The sequence below is a fragment of the Cetorhinus maximus genome, chromosome 1, assembly GCF_964194155.1.
Source record: "Cetorhinus maximus chromosome 1, sCetMax3.hap1.1, whole genome shotgun sequence".
NCBI classification, from domain to species: domain Eukaryota; kingdom Metazoa; phylum Chordata; class Chondrichthyes; order Lamniformes; family Cetorhinidae; genus Cetorhinus; species Cetorhinus maximus.
In genome coordinates, this window is record NC_135879.1 from 115,592,331 (window position 1) to 115,609,193 (window position 16,863).

Genomic DNA, 16,863 nt, shown 5'->3' on the forward strand with positions numbered 1-16,863 from the left:
TCATCAGTGTTTTCCCCATGGGTGCAATTTTTTTGAATGCAGAGTTTCAAACTAGCAAAGTGGTGATAACCAATGGGATAACTCATGAGAGTTCAGGGTGCTTTTCCAAACAACTTGGTATCAGAGTTCTCCTTGCGTCTGGACTAATGATCCAGAGGTAGGAATTTCAATCCTACCAGGCAGCTGAGAAATTGAAATCCAGTTAATTAAATAAATCTGGAATACAAAGTAAGCATCAGTAGTGGTGAGCTTGAGACTACCTAATTGACTTATGCTCCAGAACAAATTGTGCTCCGAGTGAAGCTGTTTCAATAGAGCTAAAATACGGACATCGGCTCATAAAAAAATGGAAAATTGCCCAGGTGTGCCCTGTCTACAAAAAGCTAGACAACACCAGTCCGGTCAGTTATAGCCTCAGCAGCCTACTCTCAAACATCAGTGAAGTGGTGGAAGGAGTCGTTGACAATGTTGTCAAGTGGTACTTCCTCAACAATAACCTGCTCACCAATACTCAGTTTGAGTTCCATCAGGACCGCTCAAGCTCTAGACCTCTTTACAGCCTTAGGTTAACCATGGATTAAAGAGCTAAATTGCATTGGTGAGGTGAGAGTGACTGCCCTTGACATCAAGGCAGCATTTGACTGTGTGTGGCATCAAGGAGCCCTGTCAAAATCGAAGTCAATGGGAGTCAGGAGAAAACTCTCCACTGGTTGGAGTCATATCTAGCACAAAGGAAGGTGGTTCTGTTGATTGGAGGCCAATCACCTCAGTTCCAGGACATCATTGCAAGAGTTCTTTAGGACTGTATCATCACCTCAGTCCTTTTAAGCTGCTTCATCAACAATCCTCCGTCCATCAAAGTCAGAAGTGAGATGTTTGCTTATGATTGCAGTACCATTCACAACTCTTCAGATAATGAAGCAGTTTGTGCTCACATGAAGCAAAAGCTGGACAACGTTCAGGCTGAAAAGTGGCAAGTAACATTCACGTCACACAAACCCCAGGCAACCACCATCTCCAACAAGATAGTCTAACCCCTTGACATTCATTCAACAGCAATATCAACATTGAATCCCCACCGTCAATATCTTGGGGTCACCACAGACGCAAAATTAACTGGACCAGCCACATAAATACTGTGGCTACAAGAGCAGGTCACTCACCTCCTGAATCCTCAAAGCCTTTCCACCATCTACAAGGCACATCTCAGGAATGTGATGGAACACTGTCCAGGACAAAACAGCCTAGTTGATTGGCACCCCATACACCTCTTTAAACATTCACTCGCTCCACCAACGAGGCACATTGGCAGCATTGTGTACTATATACAAGATGCACTGCAGCAACACACCAAGGCTTCTTTGAAAGCACCCCGAGCCTCATATCACCTAGAAGAACAAGGGCAGCAAATGCATGGGAGCACCACCACCTGCACGTTTCCAACCAAGCTACACACTGCTCCAACTTGGAACTATATTGCCGTTCCTTCAATTAGTCACTGGGTCAAAACCTGGAACTCCCTCCCTAACAGCGCTGTGGGTGTACATACGCCAATTGGACTGCAGCGGTTCAAGAAGGCAGCTCACCACTACCTTCTCAAGGGTGTTAGGGATTGGCCATGTATGCTGGTCTTGCCAGCAATGCTCACATCCCAAGTGCAAATAGAAATGATTGCAGATGATTAATTGTCGCTTAAATGTTTTATCTTATTTCTTTTTAGGTGCAGGAACATGATATCCCACCAGGACTTGCGTTCACGATCCTTTTTTCCAGGTTATTTGTATGCAAGTGTCCGACGGAAGGAGAAAATGGGAAATGCTGGAAATACTCTGCTGGTCTGGCAGCTTCTGTGGCTGGAGAGTTAATGCTTCAGGTTGGTGACCCTTCACCAAAACTGTGGGCTTAGAGATGTAACATTTTTTCGGACAGGCAGGGAAAGCACGGAGGAAAGAACAAAACGGAAGCCCTGTGATAGGCAGCAGTGATTAAATGACATTAGGGATAATAGTGAAAGGCAAAAAAAAGGTGACACAAACGAAAAAACAAGAAATGTGTCTAGGGGGAGGTGTAAATGGGAAGGCAGCATCACCACCAACAGTTTTGCCGCCCAAAAGAAAAATGGGGGCAGTTATGATCTGAAATTTTGAACTCAGAATTGAGTCCAGAAGGCTATAAAGTACTTAATTGAAAGATGAGGTGCTGTTCGTCGAGCTCATGCTGAGCTTCAATGGAACAGTGTAGGACGCCTAGGACAGGAAGGTCAGACTGGGAGACAGATTCAATCATGACTTACTAAAGGGAATTGGACAAGCACCTCAACAGAAAAGGTTTACAGGGCTACAAGAAAAGGATGGGGGAATGGGCCTAGCTGAGTTACTTTTGCTGAGACCGACATGGACACGATGGGCTGAATTGCCTCTTTCTGTGCTGTTACTAATCTACAATTCTATGATTGAGAAAAATATTTTCTGATGCTGGTGGAAAATTAAATCACAAATCGGTTCCCCCAAAAAAGTGATTAATTTATTTTTTTAATCATAAAAAATACTGCATGGGTATTGAAATCAGTAATGGAAGTTTCTAAGCAAATAGTTAATGGAACACCAAAACTCATAGGTTTCATGAAGGTGAAATAATATTAGCTGCATAATCAGGATATTTAGTTTAAGCATTTTCAAATTCCCAATTTAAAAAAAATAAAATTGGTTGAAAGTCAGAGGGGGGAGGGAAATATTGGAAAATTTGTTACCATTAAAATTTACGCATAATCTTCTACACAGTCACTTGAGTACGTAGTTCAGATTAAAAAAATAGACACTTGTTTAAGCAGCATATCAAAGATACTAACGCAGGAAAGCACTGTACCAGCTGGCTGTTGTGGCCTACTTTGTATTGCACACAGCAAAAGCAGTAGTTCTGCAATAATGTTTCAAGGTCCCAAGTGCTGTGCACCCTGGCCCATTTATGTTGAGGTCGATTCCACAAGGTTGGGACAGAACTGTACAAAAACGGAATACAACAGGAATGGAAGAAGTGTTTAGGGTGTAGAGACCAGCAAATATTAAGGAGATAGGGAGACAAATATAGCCCAGTAACTACAGCCGTGGTGAGGCATGAGGTAAGGATCTGATGTAAATAAAAATATAATTGTCATAAGTGATAATTATCTTTTGATTGTGTATTGAAGTTGAAAGAAAGTGCCACAGGCCACATTGATTCTATCATCATGTGCAGCTGAAAGTGCAGCATAAAATCAAATCCAGTGAAAAACTAAGTTTACAGCAAACCTCAGTATTTTAAAAAGTGAATCCAGGAAAATATGTATATCATAATATTTTATGCAACTTTTCCAATTATCTTTTTGTAAGTCAAATTTCAGAACATTGCTTAAGTTATAATTTTCCCCAGAAGTTTAAATAAGTTGGTTGAAGTCCACAATAGTCAACATCAAGCCTGGTCTAAATGTCTCATCTCAGGATAATTTTTTTTTCTGAAAGGACTGAGGTTTGGCGATTGTGAGAGCAAAAAGTAATCAGCTTCTGAAGTTCTCTCAGTTGGATGGCATACTCAATTAATCAGTAAGAGAACAAATAAACAGCAATTTTATAGTCATAGTATGGATTTCTACAACCATTCTCAAATTATAGCCAGGAACAGCGAAGGAGCATTTTTTCAATAAAAAAGGCTTATGTTTCTTACAAGATGCTGCAATTCGTGTAACTCTTCAATTATAGGAAAAGAGCCGTGCCTCATGGTGACTTTCATAACTGACCTATCTGATAGTGCACAATTTGTTCAGAAAACAATGTACATCATTTCCCTTACGCATGGAGTGGTGTTCAAAACTCCTGTTTGGGAAGTCCACCAATTCAATTCAGCAGATCATCACAGCATTTAGTTTGAATGATTCACCAGGAATGAAACATTTTCCTCCAGCACACATCTGTCCATTCTGAATGGCAAACGTTCCTTGTTTTTTTTAAAAAAAAACTAACCTTTCCCCAAAAGGAACACAACAGAAAAGTAAATTTGGTGACATTAGCTGGCTGCAGGGATGAATATGGCCAAGGGGCATAACCATTAGTCTGTAATTATCACAATTTTAAAAGCTTACCTGAGACATTTAAATACCAGTAACACATCAGCACAGTTATGTGTTTTTAAAAACAGGAATCTGATAGGCTTTCATCCACTAAAAAAAAGATAATGTATTGAAAGCTCCCTGGATAACAAAAGAAAATAGAGAAAAATAACATAAAATAAAAAAAGGTTTATGGCATGTCAGGTACAGAGTACAGGAGAAAGCCAGGCAAAATACAGAGTACCGGGGAAAATGAAAAGGTATAAGGGCAATGAGGGAATATGAGAGAAAATTAGCATATTAACATAAAAAGAGAATTCAAAGTCTTTTGTAAATAAAGTAAAAGGGTACTTAAATGAATAGTGGGGCCCGTTAAGGACAAAGAAGAAAGTCTTCATGTGGAGGCAGAAGGCATCACTGATTATTTTGCATCAGTTTTCACAAAGAGAGGGAGTAGGGATATTCAATAGGATAAAAATTGATAGAAAGAGGTGTTAAATAGGTTTGCATCACTCAAGATTAACAAGCCAATCATTCCAGATGGGATATCTCCTAGGTTGCTGAGAGAAGCAAGGACGGAGATAGCAGGAGCTCTGACCACCCCCTCAGATATGGGAGTGGTCCGAGAGGGCTGAGGGATTGCAAATATTACACCCCTATTCAAAAAAGGAGATAAACCTTATAACTACAAGCCAGTCAGACTAATGTCAATGGTGTGAAAACTACTAGAGACCATTGTCAAGTATAAAATTAATTTCTTTGGAGAAGCATGGGTTAATAAGAAATAGCTAGCACTGATTTGTTAAAAACAAATCATGTCTGACTTAATTTGTAGAATGAAGTTCTTTGATGAAGTAACAAAAAGTGGTTCATGAAGGTAGCGCAGTAGATGTTGTATTTAAGGACTTTCAAAAGGCATGCAATTGAAGTGCCACATAACAGGCATTCAGAAAATAGAAGCACATGGGATTAAAGTGAGGGTGGTAACTTGAGTATATAATTGGCTAAGGGATAGGTGACAGTGCACTGTGGTGAACATGTTTTTCTTGCTGGAGAGAAGTGTGCAGCAGGGTCTGCCCAGGTGTCGGTAGCAGGATTGTTGCTTTTTCTGCTATATATAAATGACTTGGGCTTGGGTACAGGGAGTGCAATTTCAAAGTTTGCAGATTGTAACAAAACTTGCCAATGTAGTAAATAGCGAGCAGGATAATAGCAGGTTTCAGAAATGCAGACTGGTGAAATTGGCAGAGATGGCAGATGTAATTTAATGTAGTTAAGTGTGATATGATGCACTTAGGGAGAAACATAATAGAGAAGCAGTACAATCTAAGTAGTGATGGAGGTGGTGTAAGAACAGAAACACTTGAGGGTGCATGTTCACAAATTTTTGAAGATAGCAGGGCAAGTTGATAAGGCCATAAGGAAAGCATATGGGATACTTGGGCTTTGTAAATAGGAGCACTGAATACAAAAACAAGGAGTTGCCAAACATTTACAAGTCACTGGTTAGGCCTCAGCCAAAGTATTGTGTACCATCTTGGGTACCACACTTTAGAAAAAATGTAAAAATGGCCTTGGAGAGGGTACAGAGGATGATACCAGGGATAACGGACTTCAGTTAAGTGGAAAGGTTGGAGAAGTTGAGCTTAGTCTTAGAAAAGAGACGGTTAAGCAAAGAGATATTCAAAATTGAGTGGCTTTGAAACTCTTTCCTCTGGCTGTGTCAGTAACCAGATCTGGATTTAAAATAGTTGGCAAAAGTAGCAGTAAAAGGAAAATGGGACAACATTTTTCCACAGAAGGTTGTTAGGATGTGGAACGCCCAACTTGAAAAAATGGTGGAAGAAGAATCAATAGGAAAGTTCAAAAGGCAACTGGACATGCACTTTAAGTGGGCTCATTTACAGGTCATGGGGAAAAAGTTGGGGTGTAGGACTAAATTGGACAGCTATTTTCCAAGAGCCAGTACAGGCGCAATGGGCCAAATGGTCTCTTTCAGTTCTCTAAGGTACGAAAACCACCCCCCAAAAATCTCCATTCATATACGTTTTTAGTTGATGTATAAAATCAGAATCCTGCTCTTCACTATTCTCTTGCATATGGATTGGGTAGCACTATGACAGGAAGTGTTGTTTCAGCTATTCCGAATTCAAAAAGCTCTTCAAGCCCTTGGCTGTCCACCCAAAAGGCTTTTTCCTTTTGGCTTCTAAAAGCATTTTAACTTTCTCAATAACATCTCCAAAATGATATCAACTCCAACTTTCACAACTTCTGCACTTTCTGTAGTTGGTAAAGATCTTAAAAACCCAAATTCAGCAAAACACATATGTAAAGTTGAAATGATCAGCACACTGACCACAAAACAAAGAGTGCTGTCAGAAATAAAGCTACTACTTATGGTAACAGTATAAATGGGCTGGATGCCAAAGGAAAGATGGCCATACAGGGGTAACATAACAGAAGGCAGGAACAGGAGTCACATGCACTGTGCAAAAATAAAATCACCTAAAGGTATGTGTCATCTGTGGTCCCTTCTAAAAATTGTTTGGCTTACCCAAAGAACGTAGAGAATCAATGATGAAAATTTATTTCAAACTACCTTTTTCCAATAAGACACTGCATACACAAAACTTAACTTGTCACTATACCTTTATTTAAGTCAAAAATTGGTGTTGGGAAAATTCAGAGGCGCCTACATATAAATTTTCCAAGTTCTTTGAATCTCTACAACTTTCTAGTAAGAATGTCAACATGGGCAGGATCATGCAGTATGTGGTTGAGAAATACATACTTTAATTGCCAACTCTGAATCACTACAAGAAATTCAGATAGGATTGTAATAATGATGAAACTCTTTAAAAATTAACAGTTACAGCATTATTCTGAAACCTTTGCCCACCCCAGCCCCATAAAACCCAACAGGGTTTGTGACAAAAGTCAACATAACAATAAAAAAAGCCACATAACACCAGCAACATACTATGTTGCTCAACACAGTGTTACACAACCTGTCATAAACAAGGTTTTTTAAAAAATAAAGTGAGGAATTGTCCAGCCATTTGAAAGAAAACATCCATAGGTTTTCCTTAATAGACAAATTAAATTTGTTATATTGGGCAGAATCTGAAGTCCATACTTCTTCAATATGAAATCTGCATTTGTCTGGCCTCCTACTTAAGAATTACTTCAGTATTGAGAATATTCCTTGGACTGAAGTTTGCCAATAATGCGTTCCAGTTGTCTTTTGGCCTCGCACTGGGGAAAGTTGCCCATTTCATAGTATTGAGGAGCGATCTTCACTAACCTATTAAAAAAAAGGGTAAATTTTACCATTTCTGAAAATTTACAAAATAGAAAAGCTACAAGCATCAACAAACTCAGGCAGAAATCAAACTTTGCTTTTTTTAAAAAAAATGTTGCCACTTGATAGAATTAGTTAGAACTATGTGAAGATGTTTTCAACCTGTGCACTCCATTACCTAGATAGCTACAGTTTAAATATCATTAGAAAACTGAACGGTTGGATTAACAAACTATGGAGATCAAAAGGTAGTCAAAAGTTGAACACAACACAATTGCTGCTGTAAAATGGGGGGGGGGGGGGGGGGGGGCGCGGAATAGCTAGTGCAACTTTTGCAATATTGGTTTTTAAAAAAGAATTTAATACAGAATACCATAAAATAGTTTTCAGCCATAATTTCCAACTTAGGAGATGCATAACCTCGAGAGTTGTTTGAAAGATGAGCAGGCAAAGTAGGCTAAGATTTCAATACTTCCACACAAGAGAGGAGGAATCAGCAAATCACCTCTATCAGCTAACGACAGTTGGTTACAAAGCAACTCTAGGAAAATCCCTGGAGTCAAGCATGGCCTGGCAGATATAAATCACCAGCTCACCAATTCACCATGCAGTTTGAAACTTACCTTTGGGAGTTGGCTATCTTTTGCTGCCAAACAGGACCACCATCCTTTGATCACCGTCCCATATCAAAACCTCCAATGAGCCATTACTGATAGTCAGAAGTTGATATCACTCTCAGTGGACATGTATTATTACTATTGTTCCATTGCAACAGAGCAATTCCAGCTAATGCCCCTTAAAAGACTTACAGCTAACCAGAATGCAACCATGATCCCCTGCAAATGTTTTACACACACCATGCGCCCATTCAAATGGTAGACAGAAGTCTAAAAATCAGTCTAGGACCGCTCCCCTGGTTTAGGAGGGCACTCACAATCCAATTTTCCTGCCAAAGCCAAAAACCAAAGCTTACTTGCCAAAAAATTTCACTTAACCCCTAATCGCATTTCAACATGGAAGCAGGAGCCTAGATTTTCCAAACAAATGCTAAGCTGATCAGAAATAAGTCAATGTATAATTTATGCCTGTTTAGGCTGACCTGGTGACAGATAAAAACGCTGATGCAGGAAGCTAGGGAGTGGAGGGAAACTCTCATTGGCTCAAAGTACTATAGGGCCCAAAATGGGGGCAATGGAAGGAGGTGGCCATGCAGTACAGAATGATTAATGATTTTACTTTGTTTAACCTGGTAATGAGGGCTTGCCTCACCTACCAAGAATGCATATTACTAAGCATATATGCCCTTTAAATGACCCCTCCTGCTTCCATGTTGAAGTGTAATTAGGGGCTAAGTGAAAATTTTTTGGCAAGCAAGCCTTGGTTTTACAGTGCAGGAAAATTGGATTGAGAGTGCTCTCATAAAACTTGGCTCATCATTACAGTCCTCCGAGTTTGGTTGGGTGTGTGGGGGGGTGGGGGGGGTTGTGGGCTGGGAAACTGTTAGGTAGCTAGGTTCAGCAGGGCAAAGGGTAAAAATCCACCAAAATGTTGCCCATTTTCAAGACCATGGCTTTGTATTTTCCTGCAAGAAAATGTCCTGAATGACAAAAGACAGTTCCTAAAACAATGGAGCACAGAGGCAAATTAAATTGAAGTCCCAAGCATATAAGTTGATAGATCTTGTATTCCCTCTTTACTTCTCCCAACAAAGAAACCCAATGCTAAAATAGTTCTTGAGAACATTATCTGATGCAAGAAGTACACACATTAATTTTTAAAATTTGATTATCCATAAAGGTGTATTTTTCTTTGAGAGCTTTCAGCATGAAGCTGCTGTGTATGCATTAGCTTCTGGAAGCTATAGTTCAAATCAGGGAGTTGAAATGGGAACGTTCTAGTCTTTTGGTCTGAAGTTCTTGCATAGAGTCTGCAGCACTGAAACAGGCCATTCAATCGAAATGGTCTAAGTGGGTGTTTATACCTTACATGAGCTTCATCCCACCCTTCTTCATCTAAGCCCATCACCATACAGCCTATTCCTTTCTCCCCACTCATGTACTTCCCCTTCAATTAATCTCTGTTATTCAGCCCAGCTGCTCCATATGGCAACATATTCCACATTCTTACCACTCATTTTGGATGAGACATTAAACCAAGGTCCCGCCTGCCTCTTTGGGTGGATGTATAAGTTCCCATGGTACTATTTCAAAGTAGAATAGAGGAGTTATCTCTGGTATCCTGGCCAATACTCGTTCCCTCAATCATTTCCCTATGCTTTGTTCTCTGATCTACTCTGGTTCAATTCCCATTACTAGATCCAGCACAGATTTAAAAAAAAAATTCATTCATGGCTTGTGGATGTCGCTGGCTAGGCCAGCATTTATTGCACATCCCAAGTTGCCCTTGAGAAAGTGATGGTGAGCTGCCCTCTTGAACTGCTGCAGTCCATGTAAGGCAGAGTGGTGAGTACCTTGGAGGGTAACTTCCAGGTGGTGGTGTTCCCATGTGTCTGCTGCCCTTGTCCTTCTAGATGGTAGTGGTTGTGATGGTGCTGCCCTAAGGAAGCTTGTGAATTCTTCCAATGCATCTTATAGATGGTACACACTGCTGCTACTGTGCATCGGTGGTGGAGGGAGTGAATGTTTGTGGATGTGGTGCCAGTCAAGTGGGCTGCTTTGTCCTGGATGGTGTCAAGCTTCTTCAGTGTTGTTTGAGCTGCACTCATCCAGACAAGTGGGGAGTATTCCATCACACTCCCGACTTATGCCTTGTAGATGGTGGACAGACTTTGGGGAGTCAGGTGGTGAGTTACTTGCTGCAGGATTCCTAGCCTCTGACCTTTCTCAGGCACAGTATTTATATGGCTAGTCTAGTTCAGCTTCTGGTCAATGGTAACCTCCAGGATGTTGCTAGTGGGGGAATCAGTGATGGCAATGCCATTGAACATCAAGGGACGATGGTTGGATTTTCTCTTCTTGGAGATGGTCATTGCCTAGCACATGCATGGCACAAGTGTTACTTGCCACTTGTCATCCCAAGCCTGGATATTGCCCAGGTCTTGCTGCATTTGGACATGGACTGCTTCAGTATCTGAGGTGTCACAAATGATGCTGAATATTGTGCTGAGCATGAAAGACGTCTTGAAAATACTTAAAAAAAAATAACTTTCTTCTCCTCCCCCTACCTCTTCCTTTCAGTTTATTTGAGGGTGGTGGTAGCTGAAATCTCTGAAGAAATTAATCAATGTTTCTCATTTCATATTTGGCGAAGTTAGTTACTTCTGAGATCCCCAACATATCAATGTTTGTACTGAATCTATTATCTGACAAACTCTAAGTTATAAATCTAAAGAGCATCCCAGATTTCTACCTTTCATGTAAAAAAAAAGTTTCCTCATTTCATTCATGAATTGCCTGGGACTTCAAAAAGTCCTCAATTTGCTGAGATACTGAGTGGCTGTGGAAGGCACTATATAAATGCAAGTCTTTGTTCTTTATCCACCAGAGAAAATAGTTTCTGCTTCTCCCCATCCAGTAACTTATTTTGAACACTCAAAATTAATTCACTCCTCAACTCTAACCTCAAAGGAATACAAGCTAAGTTCATGTAACCTGCCCTTTAAGCCCTGGTATAATTCTGGTGAAACAGCCCTACATCTCTTCCAAAGCTAATATATGCTCGGGGTGCAGTGCCCAAGACTGAATGCAGTACTTCAGAAGGAGTCTTAACAACTGAAGAATACTTGGTCCTCCCCACCCCTCAATTCCAACTTTCTTGAGATAAAGACCAACATTCCACTCACTTTTAAATAATGTACTCAGATACACAAAATAGTTAGAGATTTGTGGATATGTATTGTTCAAGCTCTTTACTACTCCAATTCATTTTTCTCACCATTAAATAATACTCTCATCTGTCTTTCTTGAATCCAAGGTGGGTTACTTCACTTCCCTACATTGAACCCCAACTGCCAGTTTGACTTAGATTGACTGTGCCACTTTTTAACTGCCTGCTCCTTCTACACAAGTGAATGTGTCTCCTTACAAACTTTGTTATACTGCTTTCTATTTCTTCAATCAAGTCATTGATATATAAAGGTGAAAGGCTGAAGTCCGAGTTACGTGGAAGCAACCTGGTCACTCTGCTCATAAGATTCCTATAACTTCCCTACAGCTGACTTAACAAGTTTATAGATTTTTTTGGTGCTCTCCACCCACACCATCCCGTCTTGAATAACGGAGCAACATTTGCAATTTTCCAATCCAAACAACAACAATATAGCACCCTTAATGTAATTAAATATCCCAGGGTATGTCACAGGAGTGTTATCAAAACAGAATTTGATGTTAAGCCAAATAAGTATATACTTGTGCAGATGGCTAAAAGCTTAGTGTCAAAGAGGTAGGTTTTTAAGGAATGTTTTAAAGGAATAGGGAGATATCAAGGCGCAGGGGTTTTGGGAGGGAATTAGGACCAAGACATCTGAAGGCACAGCTGCCAATGGAGAAATGATTAAAACCTGGAATACTCAAGGGGACAGATTAGAGGCATGCAAACATCTAAGAGTCGTACAGCTGAAGGATAATATAAAGGTAGGAAAGGACGAAGCCATGAAGGCAGTGAGAATTTTAAAATCAAGGTGTTACTTGACCAGTGTAGGTTAGCAGTAGAGGAGTGATGGGTGAACTGGGCTTGGTGCGAGTTAAGACATGGGCAACAGTGTTTTAGATGGCCTCAAGTTTACACAGGGTGGAACATAAGAGGCCAGTCAGTGCATCGGAATAGTCAAGTCTTGAGATAAGAAAGGATGAATACGAATGAGAATTTTAGCAGTAGACGAGATTGGGGTGGCTGGGGGAGGGGGGTGTCAAGCGATTTAATGGAAATAAGTGGTCTTAATGATGTGGATACATGGCTGGAAGCTCATCTCAGGATCAAATATAACACCAAGGTTATAGTCTGGGTTCAGCTTCAAATAGTTGCCAGGAAGAGAGATGGCGAGAGTGGCTAAGGAATAGAGTTTGCAGCAGGAAATGAATATTTAGCTGGAGGAAATTTCTGCTCATACAGCACTGTATGTTGGACAAACAATTTAGTAACTTAAGAGGCAGTGGAAGGGTTGAGAGGGGCAATGCATGTGATAATTCATTCATAAATAGTTCAAAGTTTTTTTTCCCATTGCATTTTCAAACAGGATGATAATGCTTATAAATGCATGGTTTTCTCGACTAAGGAAAGCTGTAGAACAGTCCATGCATGCAGAAAAAACAAGATCACCAGATACAGCCTACATTTTCTGATCCCTGCAATCTCATGTAGGTTGAGGCAGAATATAAAAGGCAATAGTCAGCCACCACTAAAATCCCACGTAAATTGAACATACAAATGCTATTAAATTATACAGTCTAAATCATTTAAATATGATTGATCACAATGTCTGCAGCCTGATTATAGGTATTTGGTAATGACTAAGTAACACAAGTGGATAGTTTTAATGACCATTACAAGAATGCTCCAGGAATGGTAACCAATGCTTCTCTGAGCATTATATAACACATGAGCTATGCTTCAGTTGTACAATTTCACCCAAAAGAACAGCTATTTAACTTTTCCATTGACTCAGTGAAATGGCAAAGTGTAAATATTTTGCAGGAAATGTGCATCAACATGACCAAGTCAACAAGTTTTGGTTAATGATCATTTAACCCTTTCTTTTTGCCATATTAAAATCCTGTTGTTGATGTTTTTCTCAATCTAGATAAAACTTCAGAATTAAAGGTAGAGGTCAACAATTATTATTTAATTAAAGTAACTAAGTTTGAGCCTGGTTTGAACTATTTTAATTGATGCTGGAAATTCATTTCATGATTCAAGACTGGATGTTCAAAATTAAAAACCTAACTAATGAGGCTATAAAGCAGCTTGCAGCAAATGCAGAAAAATACTACAAAATCCGTGTCGCAGAACATTACCATTCAGGTTTGATGTCTGTACAGGTGCGGATGTAATTTTTAGTGGTAAGTACAAATTCATTGTAGAGCACCCACTCGGGTTTATGGTCCAGGACAGTAGAGGGATGAAGCTGCACAACCTGGTTATCTTTCACCGTCAAATAGTGGCCTGTGCGTTCCAAGTGAGCCACCTAAAACAAAAAGTTAGACAGAAAATAGCCATTAGTCATCACACAGCATTCTGGTAGAAGTTTGGGGAGAGGGCAGGTAGGGGTGGAAAAAAAGGAAACAAGAACCTACTATTCTTTGGAGCATTCTTATTGTAAGATGCTGCGAGCCTCGTATAAATTGAATTGTCAATTAAGCCTGTAGTCAAAAGGAAAAGTCTAGTATCCATGATATTTTAATTGTTATTCAGTCACATGGATGCATCAAATTTTTTTTCAAGTTTACAAAGAAAAGCACACCTTCTTCTGGACATTTATGGTTGAAATACGTATCAACAGTTTAAAAAAATACAGGGAGAATAAAATACTTTGGGAATGCTCTCTGGGTTAAGTACTATTCTTTCCAAAGTAGAGAATGAATGTAAAGGTCACAAAAATATCAAAAAGCAAAATTTGTTTAATGCTCAAAATAAAAGCAACTTATACAAAGATTTGTCATCAGATTTATTGTGTCACTGTGCCTTGCTAAAGGTATCGGAAATATCTCAGACATATTAAAAAAAAGTCATTAACACAAAACAAACAACAACCAGTAAGCCATGCTTTTTATTTATTCATTTTTTGCAGCATTGAAGTTTCCAGTGTGAAGGTCATCCAACAACTATTGTTTTACTACAAAGTAGATATCTTTACTATTGCCTTAACCTGGTCATGGTTAACTTCATGAAGTTTAAATGTCTCCCCTTCATATAAATAACTGTGGATCTTTCAGAAATCTTATGATCTTAAAATACTAGAAATATTTTATAATTTACTGAAGTATAAAGTATGCACCTGTCACAAATATTTAACTAGCTTGACTAAAACTAAAGTTTCTTGCAATTCATAGCATTCACAAACAGTTTTTCATTTCTCTGCCAAGAGTTCCACATAACACCGCATTGCATTTCCGGCACTGCAATGAACTTATTATTTCACTGTCAAGCCCCAGCATCCCATTAAATTATCAATATCTACCATTCCTCTGAAGAGCATGAGTCATACCATTTATAATAACCTACATCTATTTCCAGGCTTTTTGATTCTGATGGTAGGTTTTTTTAAATCTGATGCCATCCACTACTCAATTTTCTCCCATCACTCATTCTACCATATGCCTTTCATTTGTATTTCAGCACACCCACAGCACGGAGATGTGCACTTAAAATAACTAATAAATAAACGGCCCCTTTAACAATACAATCACCCTATTCAGCCTCAACAGTTTCCATTTATGCTGAAGGTCAAATAACTCGTCTTTTTTGATTATATTTGAGGTAAAGCAAATTTTTTATCTTCAGAGACAGTAACTACCTGTTTGATTATATCAGTCCTGTTTTAATCTGCGCACTCACTCAACAAGTCCTTAGATACTATACAGAGAGCTACTGTATTGTTACAAAGAAATTTATGATCAGTCAACTGATAACCCTTTCACCAATCCCCCCCACTCCCCCCCACCCCCCCGCCAACTGTTGGTTGCAAACTAATTTTTTTCAGAATGGCATCAAAAGCAATTTGCTCAAACCTAGAGAATACAAAAGCTATTATATGTGCTGTGGTTGTGGTGTTGACAAGCAAGACTATTACCATTTACAACTGTCCATTATCTATTCCTGTTGGTACCAAGGGCAAGTTTTTAAAAAATTTTCGAAACATAATTAAAGCCCCAGCGAGGATGAGAAAAACTACAACCGCTGCTAAAAATAATTCCTGAGCTGCTAAAAGTAATTCCTGAAGCTTGAAAATCAAGAAAGAGACAAACTCCAATGCTGCTTCTTGCAATATTTTTTAAAAACTACTAGCACCAATATTCAATCGGAAGGATTACACTTTTGCCAATCAGACGGCAACATTAGACAGAGCCCTTAAAGTTATCAAAATGATTCTGTCATCACCACCACCAATTCTACACAATGTGCAACATTTAACTCAAAGCAGTCCCTAGGTACAATCCAACTTGGGGGGTGTAAAGGGGGGGAGGGTGGAGAGAAGAGAAAGAAGACAGAGAGAATGTGCAAAGAAGCAAAGCAGAGAGAACATAAAGCTCCTGTACTTTGGGTGGAAGGTATGGTGCAGTGGGGCAAGAGTGGGAGTAAAACAGAAACAGCAGAGATGACAAAATAAAAAGAGAATCAGAGAAGGGAAACAGTTAAAACTGCAAAACATGGGGGTATGCAGTGGAGAGGGGGGCCATGGGACAAGAAAGATATTCTCTAACTGCATGCAAGGCCTAGGATTATACAACAGAACTCTTTTCACAATGCATCTAAAAAAATGCACAGCCACCTTGCCTCAAATCCTAGCGACTGCACAGCATAATTTAGATCAGTGTTTGTCTAATTTTTTTGGATGATAAAAAATCATCTATAAGAGCTGATAAGCCTTGAATCTGACAAAACGTCCAAAGCAACAAATATGCAAAATTATAATTTCTAAATTCAAGAGTTAAGTAACCTGTGGCTTTGTGAAGTAACAACAGATTTGAGTAGGAAGCTAGCAGCAATACTTCATGCAATAACCAGCATATTTAAGATTACCACTGTACAGTAATGGATACCCTAGTAAAAGTATAGCACATCATTTTTCATCAATGCACAAACCCATGGGTTGTTTTGTTAGGAATTCTCACCTACTATTAAGTGAAATGAAGATCAATAACAAAACTCCAAAGTAGCAAAAAGAGAAGATTCAAATAAATCTACAATTGGAAAGGGAGAAAAATCTGCACGAATAAAAGGTTGTAAGTACTTTTCAAACTGCTGACCAACCGTATGAATTCTCACAGCTACATGACGTCACGAAGCTAACATTTTGCATTATGTTATTGTGGTTTATTGCAAAATAGGTTAATGAATGTGAGTGTGTATGGTTGTCTGTGAGATTTAATTGAATTAGAGTCAGGTAGACTGTAAGGTTGAAATTATCAAAAGAAGTTAGGGGTAAAAGGCATTGGAAATGCAAATGAATATAAACATGGATGAGGGCAGCATGTAGGGTGTGAAGGAAATTTGCATTTTTAGGTAAGCAAAGACATTGTTTAGGTTTCAAAGGGATGACAGGATGTTTACAACTAACAAGATAAGCAAGGCCAAGCAGTAAGTTTATTTTTCCCAAAGGTACTGACCATATTGGTAACATGAAAGATTTTTATATTATGGGAAAAGTAAATTTCCAAAGACATACACAACAATGGAAGTTACAGATTAAAGAGAGAGAAATACAAAGGGTGGAAGGGTGTGTTGGGGGGGGCCATGTAAGATCTAAAAGGACCGTGTAAAACAGCCTAGGGGAAAAGCCTACAGCTACTTTTGCAGAAGTCTG

At 39.2% G+C, this 16,863-nt stretch overlaps 1 protein-coding gene across 2 annotated transcripts in view; it reads right to left on the bottom strand.

The window, feature by feature from the left end:
* Positions 1 to 6,712: 6,712 nt before the first annotated feature.
* The window catches only part of dhx15 (DEAH (Asp-Glu-Ala-His) box helicase 15), a 117,517-nt gene continuing 107,366 nt past the window's right edge, over positions 6,713 to 16,863 (bottom strand). For both annotated transcript variants that reach the window (XM_078545742.1, XM_078545751.1), the window contains exons 13-14: positions 13,355 to 13,524; positions 6,713 to 7,385 (exon numbers count right to left, since the gene is read on the bottom strand). In XM_078545742.1, the coding sequence (XP_078401868.1) occupies positions 7,268 to 7,385; positions 13,355 to 13,524 (288 nt within the window). In that variant the 3' untranslated portion in view covers positions 6,713 to 7,267. The remainder of the gene's footprint in view (positions 7,386 to 13,354; positions 13,525 to 16,863) is intronic.